The sequence below is a fragment of the Parasteatoda tepidariorum genome, chromosome 10 (assembly GCF_982258835.1).
Source record: "Parasteatoda tepidariorum strain Cologne lab strain chromosome 10, Ptep-v5.0, whole genome shotgun sequence".
Classification (NCBI taxonomy): domain Eukaryota; kingdom Metazoa; phylum Arthropoda; class Arachnida; order Araneae; family Theridiidae; genus Parasteatoda; species Parasteatoda tepidariorum.
Window position 1 is genome coordinate 43214776 of NC_141764.1, and position 24231 is coordinate 43239006.

Genomic DNA, 24231 nt, shown 5'->3' on the forward strand with positions numbered 1-24231 from the left:
CATTTTGAGGTGATGAACTACTATAAAATATGCTTTACTAAATCTAATAACGTAAAGCCACTAGGAAGTGCAAGATATAATGTTAAAAAAGTAATTTAAAAAAGTAATTATACATATATATATATATATATATATATATATATATATATATATATATATATATATATATATATATATATATATATATATATATATATATATATATATATATATATATATATATATATATATATATATATATATATATATATATATATATATATATATATATATATATATATATATATATATATATATATATATATATATATATATATATATATATATATATATATATATATATATATATATATATATATATATATATACATAATTAATGGCTGTTTTGAGTTTTTGTGTATGATTTTGTTTAAGTCTACATGTGATTTACTCCGTTATTTAATACTTAGTTTGAGCCGCATCTCATTGTACTTGCTTAAAAAATTCTGAAATATTTGTATCACATATTATACTGTATTCCTAAAGAAATATTATTTTCAAGTTCAAGCCATATATTATTAAAAGGCACTGATTAAGAACACTTAATAGTTCCTTATGTGCATTATTAGTAATATCACAAAATCTTAAATTTAAAAGTCTAGAAATTATAAATGCTTTTTTAAGTTATTTTTTATTGAATTAAATTTACAATATTTATTTATTTAAATTTACAATATTATAAAATACATCATGAAATTTTAAATTAACAAATTTTTCAACATTATATATTTGTTTAAAGTTCTAGCGTTAAACATTAGCAGTATTTGAAAAATGGTAAGAAATATTTAAATACCTCTAAACTCATGTATTTTACTCCAGCCTCACGTAAAACGAAAATTTAATTATATTCTTTATGCACATATTTCAATTTCCATTTCGTACATAAAAGAATGACAGTGGGGAACAAATACCTTGTTTTGTATATTACCTTATTCTATAAAATACTCGCAATGTCCATATAAATATTTCAAGTAATGCACATATTGAGGTCTCTACTCTTTAGTTTAATTAAATTGACTTGTTGCGTATGTTTACGTACATCAGGGAAAATCCAATTGCAATCCTTATTCATGATTTGAATCTTTAAAGAAAGGATTTTCTTAATAAAGAATTCCTTTTTTGCCTATTCCACTCAAGATGTTAATCTAGAATTCACCAAAGAAGTTTAAATAGTAGAATGCAGGAAAAATCAAATTACTTTAAAATGAATGAAATCCAATTATGTTTTTCGAGTCGTTTTTGTACGTCTCAGAAATCTAATTCTTCATCTTTCAGAAAATATGAAGAATATTTCCTGCACCGTTTGATATTACATTCCTTTCTTTGGTTTTCATATTCTTTTAATGGGATAAGTAAGGTGTTCTTGCATGAAATTGATTGGTACTTTTTCTAATTTTTGTAAATCTTGTTTTAAGCGATATTTTTAAAAATATAAAAACGAGTTTCAAAATTAATATTTTGAAGCTTATTGAAACTGAAAATAACTTTATTAATAATATTTTAAACTTGTTCTAGATTTTTGTAAAATAAGTTTAGAAGATATTTGTAAAAGTATGAAAGTGAAGTTTTAATTATTTAATGTCCCATAGCATCTTATAGTTTAAAATAATATTTGTAATAATAGCAACTTCATTATAACATTTTTCAATAGATTTTCAAAATAATTTCCCCATGCAAAGGAAAAAAGACTGCTATAAATTTTTTCAATGAACTTATGAATTTGTGTAATAAAAAAATTCTGCATTTACATAATATTTATTTTATATTACTGGTTTTGCATGAGTTAGTTGATAACATAATTGAAAGGCTGATGTGTCCGACAATTTGAAGTTAATTGATTTTGTTTAAAGAAGCCTAATAATTCCTAAATTAAAATTTATAAAAAAAGCTTAGTATTGATTCTCAATTCTTACGAATAAATTCTTACAAACAAAATTTACTGATTCTAATAATTACTTCTAAAAAAAAGTAGTTTAAATAATAATTTGAAATAAAATTACTAACTGTCATGATATTAAAATTAAATAATTTTATTTTATCTAATAAACCAACGTATATATAATTTTTATTGATTTGTCCATCATAATCATACAAAATCAACTTGTTTTTCTTTCGTTTCAATAAAATCAAAACTTTTTGCAGTATTAATTTTATTCTTATTGAAATGGATACCTAAATCTTTATCGTTATTTGTAATAAAATGTTATAATTTAGTAGAAATTTTTGTTAAAAAATATTCAAAAATTGATTTGTTTCCCTTTCAAAAAGGGAACTATAAGCTAATGAAGTTGCAAGCAACAAACCTGAATTTCTTTTTTTATGTGTCATTTTTTTAAATCATTTTCTTATGAACAATTTTGTTTTGTTTAAAAAATATTCGAAAAAAAGCTTCAACAGGAATGCACTCCTGATGTACCGTGAAGAAGTCCTGTATTCCAGTCATATTTTTTGGTTCTATTTCAGCATGCTTTGCAAATTAATTTTAAGAGTAATACTCTTTTAGTTTTGTATATTAAATATTTTTGACTGGAAAATCTTTATATATTTCTGTATCTAAAGTTTGGGACGTAATCTTCAAAGGACAAGATAGGGCCTCACTTACGGAGATAGAAATTTAATTCATTTAATTTCTGAAATAAACTTAGAAATTGATTAAGACATATGCTCCGAAAAATGGAAAATTTAATTTTCTGAGATTAATTCATTTATTTCAAACAAATATCTGCAGAAAACTACTTATCGGCACAAAAATAATTATTCGAGCAACTCAAAATGAACTTCAGAGAAAATTTATTTTAAGTTTTAATGAGCTGTAATTCATCTCAACAAGATATAAAGTTTCCAAGAAGAGGAATGTGGATAAATTATCCTTATTTGTAACACTAAATTACTGCTAGATTTCGAAACTTTTGATCATAGTAATTATTTTCATGGTATGTCATTTAAGCTTTTATCTAAATATTTTTTTTCATATTGAGAGTAATTAGAGATGACTTTCGTAATTTCTCTTGTTTGTACTTTAAATATAGTCATTTTAAAAACATGGCAAAATTTAGAAATTAAAATGCTTTAAATTTTAAGGATATGAAATGAATATAATTATATGAATAGATGGTCGTAAAAATTTTAAAGTTATTCCTTATTAAATAAATTTTTCTCATAAATCTATGCCTATATACGTCGTCGTAAGCTCACGTCTCGTAAATATATATCTAACAAATTGATTGAACCAAGCTCCAAGCTTCACAATACATCAATTCAGGTCAGAATTATAATCGTAAGGCTTTTCGTTTAACTAACTATATTCTGATGTGTTGAATTAGATTTTAATGGTTTAGTTTAAAGCATTTCCTCATCAGCCCACAGTGGATAAAATAGATCATGAAGTTTAAGTCTCCAAATTATTTTGACCAATGGAGTGATTTCGGAATGATGGTCAATCGGGTGCCCATCGATTTGAAACTATACAGATAAAAAACAGTATGGTCAAAACTACCAAAGAATGGTACATTTTACTGTGTTACGGGCTCTAAAAAAACCCCAAAAGTCTCGGAAATTTTTACCAAAGCATTTTAATAATGATTTTGATAAAATTGAAAAAAATATGTGGTTTTAGAATACGTGATAAAATACATTAAGCGTGGTAAAATTTGGTAATTTCATCATGATACTCTAGAGCATGAGTCGCCAAACTTTCTTGATCATCAACCCCTATATAATTTTTCGAAATCTCCATTGACCCCCATAAAAGTAATGTTCTTTTAATAAAAATAAAACTCTATTAGATACTGTGTTTGTACATTTATTTTATGATTTTAAGCATTTATTAAAGTAATAGTGCATTGTGTAACAATAGTTTTATGAAAAATATATTAATGTTGAAATTTAAATACCTTAATATTTATGAAATAATAAGTAATTATGAATAGGTAGAAATAATAAGTAAAGTAACTACAGTTTTACTGCTTCTTAATCAATGAGATGGGTGTGTCTGGTATTTTATTGCAAGGTTTGCTATATTGGGTTCAAATTTGGTAAATTTTGTAATTTTCGTAAAAAAATACAGAGTGTGCTGTAGTCGTGGGCTGTACTAATCCATATTATTAATGCTTACCTTCTTTTTTTACATGCATTGATAATTAAAATTGATATCTAAACTAAATGAATGGTTTTATCGAAACAATAACTAATTATCCAAAACTATAAAAGTCATGCGTTTATAACGTGAATGCTCATCACACGTGACATTTGGACAAGAACACATATGCATATATGACTTATAAACTGTGCTGAGTTCGCGCCACTGCGCGCTCGTACGTAAATACTTGTTTCACCCGAATAAATATACGTTTATTAATTTATGTTTTATAAAGAAACTGATATTAAGTTAATTATGAAAAATTCACAAATTTTACATACTCAATTAGGTATGTGTGATTTGCGTTTTAAAAACTGTTTTTTCTTCGACCCCCATTCAACCCCCTGGATCAGATCGAACCCCCTTTTGTTAAATAGACATCTGGGGGTCTATTTAACATATAATAAAAACCATATCGTATATTAAACCATACCATTTTTGTAAACTAAATAATATTTTTTTTTCAGAAAGACTTTCCATACAGTACAGTGATTTCACAATAAACACGTTTAGTCTGTTAGGATGGGCTTTACGCTTACACTATATACTCATTTCTTTGCAATTATAATTCAGTGTTTCGATAACATGGCATTCGCAATTTGAACTGAGTTTTCAGCTCTGTTCAGCATAAGTTGATTTAAATTTTTGATGAAACATTTTTCTTTGAATTAAATGAAATTTATGATATAAAAAAGTAGTTTTACAGTAAGTGTTACAACTGAATTCAAAGGTTTCTTTAAAACTGAAGTGCAGCATTGATAATCAGTTGTTCTATTACAGAAAAAAATAGTCAATTTAGAATGCTTTTGTAGTTCAGTTTTCCATGGAAAAAGCAATCAAGCTTTTGATTATAAATATTTATTTAATTCATCAAAATTTTATAAACAAATTGTATACATTGTTATTTGGAGTTTTTAAAATCTAAAAAAAAAAAATCACAACTACTAATCTCTTTATCATTAATACATTGCATCATAACTAATATTACTTTCAATTGTAGTTATGAGCACATTTCACAAAAGTGACCACCACCGAGCTAATATTAACGCAGTTACATAAAACAAATATTCTAAAATTATTATTATATTATGCGTTAGTGTTTTAATTCTCAGGCTGAAAAATAGGATGTGACACATCCTATGATTCAAAATCAGCATTGAATTAGCCTAACCGTGAAATCGCTTCAAGCTTTCTTGGGGATATTTTTTAATTAAACAGTTATTCAGTATGGTGATAGCTTCTGGTATTAGTATTAAGCAGTGATTAAAAGAAATATTTATCCACATTTTAACAGTATAAGTATTGATTAGATAATTGAGTCATAATTAATGAATAGCGCAGCGAATGAATAATGAGTGGAAGTATAAAAATATTTAAGTTAAAGAACGTAATTAAGAATATAGCGATATTATTAAGATAATTAATAATTAGAGAAAAAGTTTTTATTTTTTTAAAAAAAATCATTTTACAGATATTATTTTTATTAACTTTAAATTTCAGAGCAAAAAAGGCTTAATTTGTTGTACAAAAGGCTTAAGTTGTTAACTCTTTAATCAAAATGTTAAGCGCTGTCTCATTACTTAAATAAAACTATCTGCCTTTGAATGGAGATTGACATGACTCAAATTAGTCAAATAAAATTGTCAAGCAAACACAAACTGATACATCCTTTCGTATTTTTATTCAAAATACATAAGTAAATATAGGAATTTTCAAACTTCTAGAACTGATACTTTGCTAAATACTCTATAAAATTCGGATATATTCAAATTTCTACTAGATTCTACTAGATATTACTAGATACTCTATACCTACTAGAACTAAAGTAAAAATAAATAGAAATGAATTTACTCTAAATACTTCATTTCGAGTATTTAAAAAAAAGTTTTTTTTATTAAGTGTTTGAATTTTTTTATGTATGTTTTAAAACTTCTGCTGCAGTTTACGCCCAGGTTATTTTTGATGTATAACAAGTTGAATTAGTGAATTAGGTCTCAATGATTTAGCTAACTAGCTCGATAATTATTGGAATAGAAATATTGAGTTTCTTTAAACTTAAACTTACTTGACTTTCTTAAAAAAATCGATATTTTCAGTTTACTTTTTAACTTATTTGAGAAGTATTTTGATAGCTAGAATTCCTTCTTTAAATTCAAAATTGAACTAGATTAAAAGTGAGTTTTCTTATTTAAAAGTGTGTAGTATAGTAAATAAATTATAAATTTCTCTAAAATCTAATAGCAGATCTTAAAACATTTCTGTACCAAACTGCAGTATAATAAGTAAAACAAATAAATTTCTTTTTTTCAAAATTGCACTTGAAAATTTTTTTTAAAATAATAAATAATTATTCAATGTTCACACACTGGATATTTTTCGTTTAAAGAAATTATTCATTAAAAAATTCCCATTAAAAGCATGATAGAACTCATAGAAAACATTGAAAACTGCTATTATCTATATTAATTTATTAAAATGCTTGATGTTTAATTAAAGAACAGTAAAAAACATTAAAATCATGATAACAAATATAGTCAAATTTCATATGTTATTTTCATGTTTTAATCAAGAGCGAGAAATAAATAATAGCATATTTATAATATCGACATGCAATGTTACGTAATTTTCAAATAAGAAACAATCTCTTAATTGTATTAAAAATTTCTTTTCTGACATGCATTGTCTTTGTATGTGCATTGTTTTTGGCATTTAATAGACTTAAGACATGAAGTAGTTAATAAAAATCCTATTATTGCGATAAATGTTTATTTATCGTAAATATTTTTTTATTAATCTGCTTTTAAAAGGGCCAAAATTAGGAATATATTCTCTTTTTTCAACAAACAAACTAAAAACAAAGTAAACTTTTCAAAATTTCTAATTTATTCGACATAAATATTAATTTACAATAAAATAAAAATCCATATACCAAGAATACTACTTTTTTAAACAAATGTTTTTGTTTCAATCTAAAACTATAGAGTTTCAAATCGGTTTTAATTTAAAAAAATACATTTTAATGGATAAAACTAATGAGCTTTAAAATAATCTTTTTACTTAAAATAAATGCTTAACCTTTTTTTAATAATCAGACAAAATATCATCATCATAGTAAAAAAATTAAATAGCTTTTTCGAAATTTTTATTCTCAAAAGATCATGGATAATTGACTTTTTTGAAATTCAGGCTTTTTTAGTTCAAATTACTTTGTCATCAGGTTTTTTGTTTATCCCAAAAGTATTTTAGTTTGTTTCCTTAATTGACTTGTATTTAAAAAGAACTTAAGGTTTATCGAATGCTCCTTTAAAATCTATTAAAATGTTTGGAACTAATAGCTACAATCCATTTATTTTTTACCGTTATTTTGTAAACCAATTTATTCTAAAATAAGCAATTTAACCGTAAATAATAAATATATATAATGATAAATTGCATTAAATTCATATTACTGTAAACATATTTGCTAAATTTCAGATTTTCAAGAGTAAGCGAGTCAAAACAATGATTAATAAATGTCAAGAATTGGAAAAAAAATTAATTTTATAAAAATTTAAAAAAATTTATATTATAAAAAATTAAAAAAAATTTATTTTATAAAAATTTAAAAAAATTAATTTTATAAAAATTAAAAAAAATTAATTTTATAAAAATTAAAAAAAATTAATTTTATAAAAATTAAAAAAAATTAATTTTATAAAAATTAAAAAAAATTTGATTTATAAAAATTTAAGGAAATTAATTTTATAAAAATTTAAGGAAATTAATTTTATAAAAATTTAAGGAAATTAATTTTATAAAAATTTTAAAAAATTAATTTATGAAGAATTAAGAAGTTCCTAAAATGCAAAAACACTTCTTGATGAGACAAACCATGTATGATTAAAGCATTTGGACTCATGTGGGCGTTAAACAAGAGAAAATATTACACCTAATGATATTCAGAAAGAAATCAGTACAATAAAACTGTTGCAGCATAAAAAAGGTGCAGTGACGGAGAAAGGTTTAATATATTTTATGTTATGGTAGGAAATTAGGGTTGATCTAAGTATAATTCACTATATAAAGAACATGCAGTGCATTTTAATGCACTGCATGTTCTTTGCCTACATGCAGTGCTTAATTATAAATTTAAAATATTGCTCAATAAAAGATAAAAAAAATTTCTGCGCAGGAAGTCTAGGTGTGATCCGTCTGGTTTTTACTTTCTGAAATTTTAGTAGTCTTTTACGGTGTGGGCTTATTAGCCTTACGTCCAACCCCAAAACCTTGAGGGCCAGAGTGTTCAATATAGTTCTATATGGCAGCTATTTCTGGGTAATTAACGAAACAAAGGAAGGGAATCTGAAGACTTTCGAGGGAAAAGTATTAAGATTTTTTTTACAATCAAAATACCAAGAACCTAACATAGTAAAAGTGATCAAGGTTTCTCAAATAAGGTGGCTAGGACATGTAGTTCAATATAGCGAAAATTCTGTTTCAAAAAGCCTTCCAAGCACCAGAGCAGTAAAAAAGAGCGGAAGACCTAGGAAGAAATAGTTAGATAGAGTAGAGAATTGGTTAAAGGACTAAGGAGATAGGAGAAATATAGCATCAAATAAGTCTAATTGGGGTAAACTGACTGAGACAGCTATGACCGGTAACCAGTTGTAGTGCCTAAGAAGAAGAAGAGAGGAAGAAGTATAGATTACCTTGCATTCCTGAGATGAACTGTAAAACTGGCGTTAATTTTATTAGAATTTTAATGCCATAATGCATGCTGACAAATGAATAATAAAAATTAATTCTGCGACTGACATTATTCTAGTTTCTGACATGTTTTTAAATTAAATTAATTTCAATGAAGATTATTTCATTTAAGAAACTATTCGTGAAGCAAAATTGAAAGTTATACAAAACTATTCAGTCATTCAATTCTAGTATTCTGCTAATGAATATTCTGCTATTTTAAAATCTGGCAAAAAAGACAGAATTTCCATTAAATGCTTTTTTTTGCCTACTACTTCTGTATTATAAGCATATTCATTCAGTATGTTTCTTTGACCAATTCTTCGGTAATTTGCAATATATTGGTAGTTTTAGATTCATAGTATCTTGCAAACTTGTTACAACTCAGCTGTTTATTTCAAACAATCATTTTACTTACTTCTTTTACAAATAGAACAAATCTACTTCGTTCAAAATCAATATATTCAACAGTGTAGATTAATTTTAAAATAACTGTTTCATTTGTTGCATTTTAAAATCTTTAGAAAATAATGTTTAACTTTTAAATAAGGCTTCAACTTTAATGAAATGGTTTGGCAGAGGCTAAATTTTTCAAATATTTTCTTTATCAATAAAGGAATATTAATTTTACAGTTCAGATTTTATTGTTCTTATTCTATCCCGTAAAAATATTTAACATTGAATGATTCTATAAATCCCTATTATCTTTATCATTCATCTAACATATTTGTAAGGATGTTTATATATTCAGCCTACCAGTGTGTGAATATCCTCTTTTGATTTCAGTTGGCAGACCACGTTGCTACAGCACAATAATATCATTAACAAGTAAAAGAACACAGAATCTAGTCCCAATGTAAATTATTCTTGTTTTCTTTGGTAAATGGTAAACTCAGCCTCATACAAATGTATTATGCTACGTCCAAGCTTTGGAGATAAATTAATTTGCAAACAAGAGAGTTGTATCGCCATTCGCAACCAGCATATTGAGTTGGCGTAGAAAGAGGGCTATGTATCAACTCCTTTCTGACGACGGAGTGCGATGTTGGCACAAAGAATAATATTATTCTCGCAGGTTTTCATTTATTAAATTCTTTTGTAAAGCAAATGTATGATATACGCAAAGAGTTGTTCTTTTAGATTTTGAAAATATTTTTTTCTTCTTTTCGCATCTCAGCTTTTTTTTTCTTATGCAGGTTTTTTACTCAAAAATTGAATTGAATTTCTTGAGAAACATGTTTTTACAAAATGAAATTTTGTGATGCCTGGCTTGGACAATCACTAAAAGATTATATACATATGCAAAAAACTTTTTGGTAGGTATTGTTGTTAAGATCTGCTTTTGTCTATTACATGTATTAAAATTTAATAAAAAAGATAAGATGCGTATATATTTGTGAAGCAATTTATTTATTAAACGAATAAATTAATTTTTTTTTTAATTATAATATCTCTTTCCCTGTAGCTGAAAGAATTAAAGTTTTTTTAAAAATTCCAATTACATTTAAAATATTTTTAAATTATTATAATTTTAGTTTGAAAATTATCTCTTCCAACTGCTGTTTTCGCGTCGTTGTAAGCATACTAGTTCTAATGTTATATTTTTATTTATTCTAGTTTTTTTTTCATTTTAAATAATTTCTTTTATGGATTTATAACCTAACTATTTTCATGTAGTTAATAGAAACCATAAAAAGATATGACATTTCCATTAGAATACTTCTGAGTTTTGATAATAGTGGAAAATATAGAGAAGTGAATTTAAAAACTAGAAAATTGAAAATGCTTACAACCAAGTGAGCAAATGACTTATCAATTTTATGGTTAAAAAATGAATTTTTCTTCATATTTTAAATGATTTTCTTTTGTTTTTCGTTCGCTCCATTCTGAAGTTTTAATTTTTTTCTAATACTCAGCGTTACTTAAACTATTTGCTCTAATAACTTTAAATACCATCATAGAAGCTATCAGCAATGATAGCTTCTATGATATCAGCAATGATAGCAATGGTAAATAAAAATTTCAGTAATGCTTGACTATTTGAGATAGAAGCGGTTTATTCATTTAATTATATCCATTCTTTTCATGCTTGGTAAGACAGAAATTGAGCTATCCTATTTATTTTTGAATTTATTTTAAAAAGACTAAATACACACATTAATAATTGAAACTTTTAAATAAAAATAAAATGAAATTTGAAGAAACTGAAATTTTATAAAACTAGCAATTTGCGCAGACACTGTAAAAATAGATATTCATAATTTATGAAATTTTATTCATTTCAACCAGAAGCGTTTCCCGGGAGATGATTTACGGGAACATTTTGTCAAATTAAGAAAATGGTAGTCTTATTTCTTATTGAAGGATATGAATTTCGTCACAAGCATTAGACTTGTGATGAATATTGACTGAAAATAATAAAATACAGAAATAGTATGAGCTGAAAAAGGCCTTTGCTGGATATGAAGAAAAAGAAACCACTTTAAAAAAAAAACACGTGAACTAACTGATTCTTAAACTATCACGCCTTTCTGTGCAAAGAGTTTTGAAGCCAGATAAAAAATAACTAAGCTAACTGGAGAAGAAATATCGCAAAATATAAGAGAGTACATTTTGTGACGAAGCGCGTGTCAAAAATGTACATTTTATGATGAGGTGATTGTCTAGTATTATAAAAATACATACAGATAAAAAATTCCTAAATTTTAAAAAAAATTGATGCTTATTTCTGTTAAGCACCATACTTGTTTTATTTGTTTGAAATAAATATACAACAACTGTTTATTTTTATTTTTATTTTTGCTTGACACACTGTAAGAAAATGTCAGGATCAAATTACGACAAAAAGTACATGTCCTTTTCAAATATAAACTATTTTTATCGGAACATGTTACGGAACAAAAAATTTGATATAACGAACTTCTTGCAATGCGAATTACCGTAAAATCACTAATTAACACTAATTAAATAAATATTACTAAAAACAAATACGCTACAATATTTTACGGTCCAATTGATGTTACTGGTAACGCACCCTAAGTATCGGTATTTAATACCGTAATTTCATTCTGAATTTTTAGGCGCATTTATTTTCATTGGAGCAAATGTTATGCATATGTATCGTCTAATTTTTGCTGCAACATAGTACAAATATTGCATGACATATGATACTTATTTTATGAACTTGCGTATAACAACACTCATTTAGGGTCGTAATCTGAATCGCCTTACACATCCATATCAAATGAAACTGCTCGTAAAATATTCGTGCCAAATGATAGCATCATTCATGAAATATTTACTGATGTAAAGGAAGGTTAATTTATTCCTATGTATCTCTCACCAAGATGAGTAACTCATCGATCATCGTGTTGCAAGATAATAAAAAAGTATTACGTTGGAAAGTATAAATTGACTAAAGTGCATTAAAAGGATCGCCAACAGACTCTTTTAAAGATATTTTTCAAAGGTATCGACTTTGCATGCACCTGCATCTAAACACTTATTTCTATTACTTTTCCTGTAGGGAGTAATAGTTGTGAAAGAGGGCAACGCCCCGTTGTCGCTAATTACAAGAAACTATAACCGCCCCATAGCTTATGTCACGCAATGGAGTTATGCAGGCTTATAGCTCTGTTGATCCAAATATGCTGAAGGGAAGATGTGTTCAATATGTTTTTCGTGTAAAGTTAGTATTAAAAAAACGTTTTTTGAGCGACACGTTTGTTTCCGTGGCAATTATGTTTTTTATACTTCCCAAAGGTGATAATTAGTAAAACAATTACTGACTTTTTATTACTTTGATGATACAGCTCAGCTTTTTATTCTACACAATTTGGATTGTTGTTAAATTTTACCATTTCTATGAACAGCGGTAGGTGTCTCTTAATATTGAAAAAAGTAGCGTCCTTATGCTGGTGTAATAATAATACTCATGATAAACTTTGAAAACATATTTAAATATGTATTTTTTGTTATCTTCTGTAAGTAAAAACTTAGTTATGTAATTGTTAGTATTTATTACTCGATTTGAATATTTAAAAGTTTAGCTCATAAAGCAATTTTACTCTGCTAAAAAAAGAATGAATCTAGTAAACAGTTCAATTTGAAAATTTTTAACTATATGTTTATTTGAAGTAAATAAAAATGCGTGTTATCTAAGAAAATGTATTTTAATAATATTACGATACCTTTAAGTTTCACTTCATTCACCGAACCCCGCAATCACTACGCAGTCATTTTTAAAAAAAATCTTACATTTATTTAAAAAAGTATTTATCTGAAAGATTCCAAAATTTTTCATTGCATTTGTAAGATTTGGTGCCACATATTACGTCTGTGATTCTTTTTTGATACGGTTTAAACCAACAGAGAGATAAAACGTATGGTAAAAATTACTTGAATATGGAACATTTTATCGGGTTTCTGTCATTATGGAAGCACCACAGCAATTTTTAATGAACTGCTTTGGTAATGATTTTGATAAAATAAGAAATAAAGTATGGTTTTATAATATGTGAAGAAATTTGGTAATTGGGGCAACATTTAGTGATCCAATCATAATATTTCAGAACATGTGGCATGAAAACCATTTGTTCGGTTACGTCAATTTTTCAGTTTTGTATTTTTTACTAAGTTTATGGTAATCAAAACTATTCTTTTGAAAAACAGAATTCCCCGTTAACCGTAACCATATGAACGAAAAAATTACAGAACAAATTATTTAAATGCAGTATATTTTAGTTTTATTAAGCAGAATTATGATGTTTTTGCAGAAATGTCATTACCATAAACACGGTAATTTTACCATATTTTCTCTCCGCGGAATTCTTTTCCTAGTTTCAATTAAAAATTCGTCCACGAAACTTCCCTTCAAATTCCTATTTAATAATTAGTTACTAAAGCGCTTGTTAAATATTTTCCGACAAAGATAATTTTTCGCGATATCACGAAAATTAATTAATATTCTTTTACATTTTAAAAAGTGCAAATGTTTGTATTCTTCGAATTGTATGCAAATACAGAACTGAGTACTAGATTAAACTTTTGAAAAATTTCAATACATTTATCTACCAATTAAAAGTTGTAACTGTCTGATATTTAGCTTTGTCACATTTACTGAAGGATAATAATTATGCCTGCATATGATCAAAAAATCATCTGATAAAACAATCAAAAACGTCAGAGTTCTGTTTTCTATCTTACAAAGATTTTACTTTTCTTTAGAAAACAAATGAATAAAACTATTAAGAAAAACAGAAAATAGGTCAGGACTGATAAACAAGGGTCGAACAAAATAATGGAAACTCTTGTATATTGATGCATTTTTTTTCTTCATATTTCTCCGGAAATACTTAACGAAATGTTTTATATCTTCAGAAATGTTTTTATCATGCAATTTCTCATACAAATCAATGATGTTTGAAACCTTTAGAGTTTCAAGGGACCAAAAATTGCAAACGGAAAATAATGTTTTTTGAACACCCAATTACAAAAAATGTATCAATAGATTTGTACTTTATTATAGTCACTTTTGTTATTATATGCAATTATTACACAGACTTCCGTAAAACTAACATAAATATTTATGAAGATATGGACATTTTTAGAAAAAAAAAGAATTTTTTTTGATGAAACTCCAAAGATATTCAATAAAACTAAACAAAAGTTTAGAAAATTCTAAAATTAATTAAAATGTTATTTGGAATAGTTCTTTTATATTGCGTATGAGCGGGAAGAAGTAAAAAAAATATATTAATCTTGTAGTGAATCGTATTCGGCAATTAATGAAAAAATTCAATTTGACTACCTAAAAAAATTTAAAATTTTCAAGCAATTTTAGGAAATAGTTTCTGAACTTTTTAAAAGAATTCTTAAAATCATAAAATGTTTTACATAAATTTCTTTTTGTACTATTAAACAAGATTTATTAAAAAAAAGCGGCATTATTGAGGTACATAACAGTATATAAAAGTATATTTTTTGCCTGTTTTCTTTCTTTCTTTAATCACATTTTGGTGTAAGAGCATTTATAGTAAGGTATATATTGTATCATTTGTCATTAAATTCTGTTTTATGATACAAAATAATACTTGTAGTAAACCCCTTATAGTTTTTAGCTTTCTTTTAAGAAGTGCAAAAACTACTTTGAAAATTACTTGAAACTTTAAATTTTTAAGATATTCAAATTGGACTTCTTTCCTCAATGGTTAAATACGATTAACTAGAAAATTAAAACATTTTTTCCCGTGCATGCGAATTTTAAAGAACTAGTTTAATTGCTTATATTTTGAGCAGTTTTAAACGGATTTTTATCAACTTTCAAGGCAATAATTTTGTAAATAATTTAAAATTGCTCTAAAATTTTTTTTAATTTTATTAATTGTTTTTAAAGTTATAGCCAAAATAACGCAGGACAAAAAAACTAGTTTCTATAAAAATGTCAATATATCCATAAGTGTGCAAGCTATTCGTACGAAATTTTGTGTATTATTTTAATATGATAGCCAAAATAACTCTCACATGTTATGAATCCATTGCTCCTTTTTTATAAATTGTGTTCAAAAACAATATTTTGCGTTTGTAATTTATTTTAGGTCCCTCGAATCTCTAAACACTTTATAATTAATATTTTATAACTATTTCGTTATAAATTCTTTCGTTAAGTATTTCTGAAGAAATATCGAAAATTTATAAACATGGAAGTGCTTCCATTATTTTGTGAACCCCCTATACAAATATGTTTAAAATGTTATCAAATTATTGTAACTTTGTACATTTTACGTTGATGACAAAAGATTTTGGATTTTACCTAAGAAAACTGAATGTGATTTGAAAAACCATTGGGAATACACAAATTGGTCATCCCTTTTGCTCAAAGTCACTGCGCAAAGATAAACCAACTATTTCAAATCATCTTCGAAACATATTGCTAATACTTTCTGATGGGATTTAATCACTGGCATAAACTAAATGAAATATTCCGTATTCAATCTAAATATATAAAATATTTTGAAATTTTTCCTCTGTTATAATTCAAAATATTTAAATTTGTTTTCCATTCTAAATCAATTTTATTTTAAGCGACGACTAAGAGATTATTCACGATACAATCGTTCTTTTGATAAAAAAGTACTGATTAATCAACAAAACTTCTAAATTAGCAAACATTTCATTATTTAAAAATGATGAAAGGTATTTATATTGTGGAATAAATGTCACTGATTTTTTTTAAATAATGTATTTAACGAATTGTATTGAATGAATATATTTCTCATTGAGTTTATTTACATTTAAACACTTTTTTCATAACTTTTGAGTTTCCTATTAAAAATCCTATTATACTTTTTCTTCTTTATTAAGTTTGAAGAAATTCAAAAATTGCAAATTTTCGTTTCATAGAAAATAAATTTTATTTTGCCTCGTAAGTTTAAAAATTTGATTCACAGAAAGTCCTTTACTTATCTTTAATTTGTACCATTTAGACTTTTTTTAATAGTTGTAACAGTAACCTTTAACATAGAAAAACGTGTCAATTACTTATAAAATCTATTTTAATCTCATTAATTGTGCAACTGAAGCACGCTTTTCTTTCCAAGCATGATCCAGCAATTTTATTGAAAATTTAAAAATTATATGCTTAATGTCTTAGTTTTTTTTTTCACTTAATTTTTTTCATTACTTTTCAATTTAGGTTTTTTTCGTTCGTTTGTTTTTAATTTAAATACAAAATTCTATTATTTTCACTCCTATTATCTAAGACGGAATTTAAAAGCTACAAAATTTCGTAATTTCTAATTCTCCAGTATTTGCTTTCTTTTCTCCCCGGGTTTCATACATTTTTTGACACTATGCATTTTATTTAATTCTAAACGAGGATTATTTTGAAAACAGTAAACCAAACAAATATTATTTCATTAAAAGGAATTATTTTCTTGCTTGCATAATTATCATAACGCAAATTTTACTTAATACCACTCAATGTCCTAGTATAACATTATACTTCTAATTCATGCAATTCTGGTAAGAATTACACCATTTAAGTCATTTTAAAATTATAAAATCTTTGATGTTCAATGAAAAGTAATTCAGAAAAACTATTGATGCCAATTGTTAAAATTATCCTGTAATGAAAATGATGATAGTATGACTTGTACTTTAAAGTTTGACTGTACTTCGCTGCACATTGTAGTACAATTGTAATTATTGTACTTCAAAGTCCTTCAAAAGTCTTTGATTTTCAGTGAGAGACAAATCAGGAAAAGTATTGATAAAAACTGTTATATTGAATACTAAACAGTATAAGTAATTCAACAAACATATAATGGCATCTTTTATATAATATTTACTTACCTCCTCTTACGTGTACTTCTGGTGAACCAATTGTACCGAAACTATTTGATGCAACACATCTGTATACAGCCCCATGTATATCTTGTCTATATTCCTCTGCCCTGAAAGGTTGAAATACGAGTGAGCCATCTTGCCGTGAATGTCTCAATCCAGGAATATTGGCCAATTTTGACCAATCACTTTTTGTCCAAAACACTGATGCCTGTGGTAGTCCAGTTGCAAGGCACGGAATGATAGCTCCAGATGAATTATGAAAAACAACCCTGTTCGGGGGCTCTTTAACGAATGATGGACCTCTAAAAGCGAAAGCGAGATCTGTAAAAAGTAAAACAATTCGTCAATTATATGCTTTTTGCCATTGTCTTACATTTTTAATGTAAAAATATAATTTAAACTATAAATATTTCCTTCATGATTTCATTAATTATTATTTGGTAACTCATTCATAAATTATTTGAATTAAAATTAATTAAAAAAGCATATTTTCAAAATCAAAACCAAAATATATTGAATGAGTGACTTGATTTTTGGTATAGAAAAAGCATATTGTTCATAATACTCGGCGTTGGTAGCAAAAAGGTTCTTAAACCAATACTTAATTAGAACATAAACATCGTTTTTCTTTAAACACAACTGTTAAAAATAATGAAAACTTTGTACTGAAGTTCAATCTTCGTTTTTTTACTATGAACAAGGAATAAAAATATAGAATATTTTGCAACTAAATTTTTTTCAAAAGTTTAAAAAGATGATAATAAATAAAAATATCTTTCTGATAAATAAAACTATCTTTCAGGTAAAATAAAATTATCTTTCAATCAACTTTCAGATGTTGATGTTTACAGAAATAAAACTTTGATACTCAGCAAAAAATGATCTCAAAACAAAAGCTTAACATTTCTGTAGTAAAATATCTTTATGATAAATAAAAATATCTTTCAGATAAATAAAATTATCGTTAAATCAACTTTCGGATGTTGATAAATACAATAATAAAATATTGATACTCAGCAAAAAATAAGTTTAACATTTCTGTAGTAAAATATATTCATGGTAAATAAAAATATCTTTCAGATAAATAGAATTATCTCTCAATCAACTTTCAGATGTTGATATTTACAATAATAAAACATTGAGACTCAGTAAAAAATTTACTCAAAACATATGTTTAACATTTCTGTATTAAACTAGCATATTCATTAAGAGAATCTACCTACATTTCATTTAAAAGAGTGAAACCTATGTTCATGAAATTCTGTCTTGACTTGATAATTATGAAAACTTTTTAATAATATTTCCAATACCCCTAATGTTAGCCCTTCTAAGTACAAATTTGAAGATTAAATTCAAAATGCGAAATATCGTGATATCTAATAATAATCTTATCTGATAATCTCATAAAGGTTCTGGATAAATAACATAAACATTAGTATATAAAGCATATAAATAACATATAAAGGTTTAGGATAGCTCGATTTAGTAAAATACATTAATTTAATTTTTACACATTAAACTAAGAATGATGCGCATATGCATATAGTGTCTTGAACAAAGTTTTCATAATTATAATACCGAAAAAAAAACGCGTACAAGTTGTTTATAAAATGAAAACCACTACTTTGCTATTCTAGCATGAAGAGATGCTGATAAGCAGAAAAAGCAGTTCCGTAGGTTGATGTGTATAGCACTTTAGCATCCAAATAGAGTCTTGGTGCTGCCATCTAGTGTGGCAGAAACTGGACGTCCAAATTAACATGACCAACGGTATCTCACCCATTATGGTGGTCCTGAAAGTGTAGATACCACCTCTGGAGAAAGCACTAGGTCTGCTTATCGGCATGACCGATTGTGCAGCTCATTGGAAATTAGGTTGATGTGTATAGAGAGCAAGGGTCTAAACCGCCTAGTGCTTACTAAAATTGCAATCTAAGAGTCTGGCGCTAACAATACTCGATTTAATTTTGTTCACAAGAATTGATAATATTCTACTGTAGAGAGGGAAATAAATTAAAAATCCTTTTTTTTATCATTGCATGATTTTTTTATGTGGATTAGCATCATCCATTATTTCACATACATAAATTATCATTTCAGTACAAAGACAACATAATTCTAATTTTAAAATAAAAATATATATTAAAAACTTCTAACTTTCTTATTCTTCATTGTTTCATTTTTTAAAATCTAGGCCTCGGAAATTATTTATTAATGGGACATAAAGTATTAAATATCTTAGGGATTTTAAAAAGATTTACTTTAATGCATATTTGTTCAAAGGAAGAACATAAGTTTTTCTTTAATACTTCTTTAATAAAGGAAAAAAAGGCGTTTTTTCATCACCTTTTCCTTATTTAATTTTATCAAAAGAATTAAATATTAAAATACGCAAAGAATATTCTCTTAATAAACCGAAGAAATGTTTTCTTTATATTTTATACGCATTGAATAAAAAGCTATTTATTAGCTCAAATTTAAATATTTTACATATTTTACGATACTCATAATTTAAAAAATAAGAATAAGATACATTTTCTTTTGATTTTATTTATGCTTAAACTGAACAATAGAGTTCTGTTTACATCTAAAACTACTCTTAAAACTTACACACAATCTGGTTAATTACGCCTTTGAATAATTTATTAGTTTCATTTTTATGTAATGAATTTCTGATATAAAGTAATATTTTGTTATATTTTATTATTGTCTCATTTCTAAAAGCCTTTTTTTAAGCCAATTATATAAATTTAGCAAGAACTGCAAAATTATTCTTGTTTTCAAACAAAAAATGTTATGAAAACATAAATGGTATGTATTATTATTTATGTACCAAATCACAATTTTAAAATATTTATAATAATGCTAATAATAGAAATTTTCAATAAATATGAAAACATTGAATAAATTGAACGCATTAAAATTTGGTATGAGTCCCTATTTCATAAACATTCACTCTTGTTCTTTTAATCTTTGAATAAAATTGAATATAAATAAGTTTAATAGCTCAAATTAACAATTGAGCTTTATGCATATTAAATGCATCTTACAAAAAATGTAATCAACTATTATGTAAACAAGCATTGGTTATCTATTGGTGCATCTTTTAATTACGGAAATTTTAAATAAATACAAATTCAACTAATTTAATAGTTCACAATTTTGAACGTAAAATGTCTTTACAGTATGAATCCACAATTAATAAGCATAAAATGTTGTTGCCTCCGAATAACAATTGTGTTTTATACATATTACAAGTAAAAGTTATAATTAGTTATTATGTAAAAGAGGATGGATTATCTATTGAATTTGAATATTTAAATTTTATTAGCATTTAAAATCGCTTATAAATCTTACATAAGCTTTTATTAATTACCTAAATTTAAAATAACAGCTTCCAAAAAAATTAAAATAATATTCTGTTTTGTTTCTCTCTAGAAGGCTTTTCAAAACTGAAAACAAGCATATAAATTTATTAAGAGAATTTACAGCAACATTATCTTTGTTTTGAAACATAAAGCAATTATTTCTAGAAACATGGATAAAATATATTATTACTATATGCCAAAGCGCAAATTTAAAATGTTTCAAGCCATTTTATTTTTACTTGAGAAACGAAACCGCAAAAATAATTTACTTTGCTATAAAAGTCACTTTCCATCCTAATCCACATGTTTCTCTTAAGAAATATTTGTCACGTACGAATTAAATAATACATTAAAATATACTGCTTGAGTTAAGAAAAAAAAATGGGTTTGGAAATGCGCCAAAAGAATGTATTCTTTGGTTAATTTAATCCCTTTAGTGAAAAATGGCGTTATTACTGTGCCGTAATTCATCTTTTGTACTTACAACACGCGTATACAATACTCTAGCTTATAAATTATTGCTCTTAAAACAAACCTTAGCTATTTTTATATTCTCGTATTGATAACTAAATTAGGTAATTAGATTACCAAGACTAGGACTTAGATTCGTAGCTTAAATTGTAATAAACGAATAATATTTTTTTTAGAAGCACAACCGTAAAACAGTTAATGTTTTTGGTAATATTTACAAAGAAGTGAATTGGAGCATGAAAATTAGTATCGGCATAAATATTTTTTGCAATAAAGAAATGCTATGTTTGCAAAGCAATTTCGAAATTACTTGATTAAATTAGTTAATTACAAAGGCTGTTTTGCACTATCGTTTGTTTAGAGAACAATAAAAAGATGTTAGCTGGAATCAGATAACTAATAAAAGTTTTTTTTCTCCTTAAAATCATGAAATCGATAATTGTTTTTAAACATATGGTGAGTAAACGTAGTAAATATGTCTCAGCAAAATTTATTTTACTCAAATGTGTTTTCAAACTATAAGTTTTAAAACTTATTTTCATCCAATCCCTTTTAAATTCAAACATTAAATAAAAATATCTAAAACTACTATTTATGTTCATGACATTACAGCTCAAAGACTATATATTTTGTAGTCATGAATTTTTAAAAAATATAAATCATTGAAAATATACAGTAAGAAGTTTTAAGAATTTTAAGAAAAATATTTTTTTTTCAATTTCATTGCACTAAGTGAGTATTCATTTTTGTCTGAAAATGCGTATTATGGTTTTAATCACCGAGTTTTTTGGTGTTCCCATGCAGCCCGAAACACGGAAAATTTCATAATTTTTTGGTAGTTTAGGTGGTAATTTTTACTCAGTGTATACACGAAAAAGCCTAATAATGTGCTTGATGAAATATTTAATTCCTTCGATCTTATTAAAAAAAAAACGAATTGCAAGAGGCGTGGTATCTCAGGGGATACAACACTAGCCTCCCAATGAGGTCACCCGGGTTCGATCCCAGCGACAGCTGGTCGAGTCAAATTGCGCACCCGGCTCGCATTGACCACAGTGCTGACGTAAAATATCCTCAGTGGTATACGGATCATGGGTTAGAGTCCCCTTTAAGTCACGCTAAATGTGGAAGGTTTCCGTGGTTTTCCTCTCCATGTAACTCAAATGCGGGTCAGTTGCATCAAAAATTCCTCCGCGAAGGCAAACTTTCTTAGAATATATGAGAAAGGAGTTTTCTTTATCTTCTGGATCGGTTCAAAATTTCAAGGCTACAGACTTGAACAATAGTAGCTGTAAACCCTAAATTGTGTTGATGGTTATAAAATAAAATTAAATTGTCCTACAAAGAATCACTTCTACAAATTTCTATGGGCACAAATGACACAATTTTCCCAAGAAAAAAAATGCAGTAATTGGAGATTAGAATACTTAAATGATGAAAACAGGGTAAATTAAAGATGTTTTGCAATAAAATAAGCATATGCAAGAGATTTTAATTAAATTACGCATCTCTGATTTAATAAAAAATTTTGTAATTTTTTTTCTAAAAATATATTAATTGCTAAACAAAAGTATAACAGTGAATTATTTAGGCAATTCAATTGAGGTATTTCAATTGTTATTATTTGTTTTTACAACAATTCCACTTTTAATCATCTATATTCACTTGTTGTTTTACTCCTTTGCTTAACTGTTTTCAATGTAATTTCGAGATAGCATGTAGGGAGTAAAATGCCATTTCGGTTTTTTGTTTCGCAGACTGATGACGGTATTCTTGTTACGAACCTGATTTCTGAATTATTATTAAAGAAAAAAATCTGCATGGAAGTTAAATGAAAACTGTGCTTTAATGAGTAAATATATCAAAATTCGGCAAATTATGTGAATTTTAGAGGCATGGAAAAGGTGGTAAATATAGTTTAATGTAATAGTGATTTTGTTCATAAACAAATTTTTTGTTATGCAACTATCTTCTCTACAAGCTGCAAAAAAATTTCAAAAAATAAATAAATCTAATGTTTATGATAAATTGAGATAATTTTTAAGGATGAATTAAGCTTGTTATTAATTGAATAAAAGTTTTTTTACAAACATTTGATATTAATACGCTACTTTTCCCCCAATAGCAGATTTCGATTTTGAAAAAAAAATATTTACCCTCCTTAGTACTTTTATGCTCCCAACATTCAGTATTTTCGAATTTTGCTGACAAACATGCAGACGTATATACAACCGCAGGCTATTTTACGAGTGATCCTACATTATATTCTGGTTTTTGTTCATTTCAACGAGTTTTACAACATTTATCGAAATCTCCACCTGACAATATCATATAAGTCGAAAAATTATGAGCATTATTATCGGTAAGAAAAAACACAAAAGAATATTTTTTCAAAATAAGACAAATTATTATCGAAGTTAATTTTGTGTTGAAAGATTTGTGTTATCCAATTAGCAGCTGGATAAAATTAGAGGGAAGTGAAAAATAATTATTGAAATTTTCCTTCAATGTTCCCTCTCAATTGATTTTTATTCTTCAAATACAACAGAGACTATTTTAAATATTGATACTGATTTATTGGATCTTAACAAATGAACTAACCTGTCTATCATTTATCTATATTTACTAAAAAATTACTTCCCCTGTTTTATGATGTTTCTAACGATAATTTTAAGTATGTAGTTTGTAAAACAATCCGTATAATTTTACAGTTTTTAATTACATCGCTCATGGGCTGCAATAGAGGCACGACTCAAAAAACACGCGTTCTGGACTAAGAACAGGTATAAATATGAAAATACACATTCTTTTCAGCAGCAATACTAGCAAAACTCATAATTCAACTTGAAGGTAATCTTCGTTTAAGCACACTAAAGCATTTCTTATGCATTTTCCTTTAGCAATGAAAACTTTAAGCCCGCTTATCTCAAAACATTATTTTTTTAGTTGTGCCGCTATTGCAGCCCATGAACGATATGTTTAGTTACATTTTGTATAAACATGGATATTATTAAACAAATAAGTAATATGACAGATAAAATAAATGCAGTCTTATTCTCAGTGAAACCAATTTCCATGCTGCTTCTTATGAGTAATTAATGCATATTTAATTACATAAGTTTCTGGTTAAATACATAATATATC

At 26.0% G+C, this 24231-nt stretch overlaps 1 protein-coding gene across 1 annotated transcript in view; it reads right to left on the minus strand.

Moving 5' to 3' along the window:
* LOC122271584 (cell adhesion molecule Dscam1) overlaps positions 1-24231 on the minus strand; it is a 445844-nt gene that overhangs the window by 351756 nt on the left and 69857 nt on the right. Inside the window, exon 2 of the mRNA XM_071184629.2 lies at positions 17255-17569. Coding sequence (XP_071040730.2) covers positions 17255-17569 — 315 coding nt within the window. The remainder of the gene's footprint in view (positions 1-17254; positions 17570-24231) is intronic.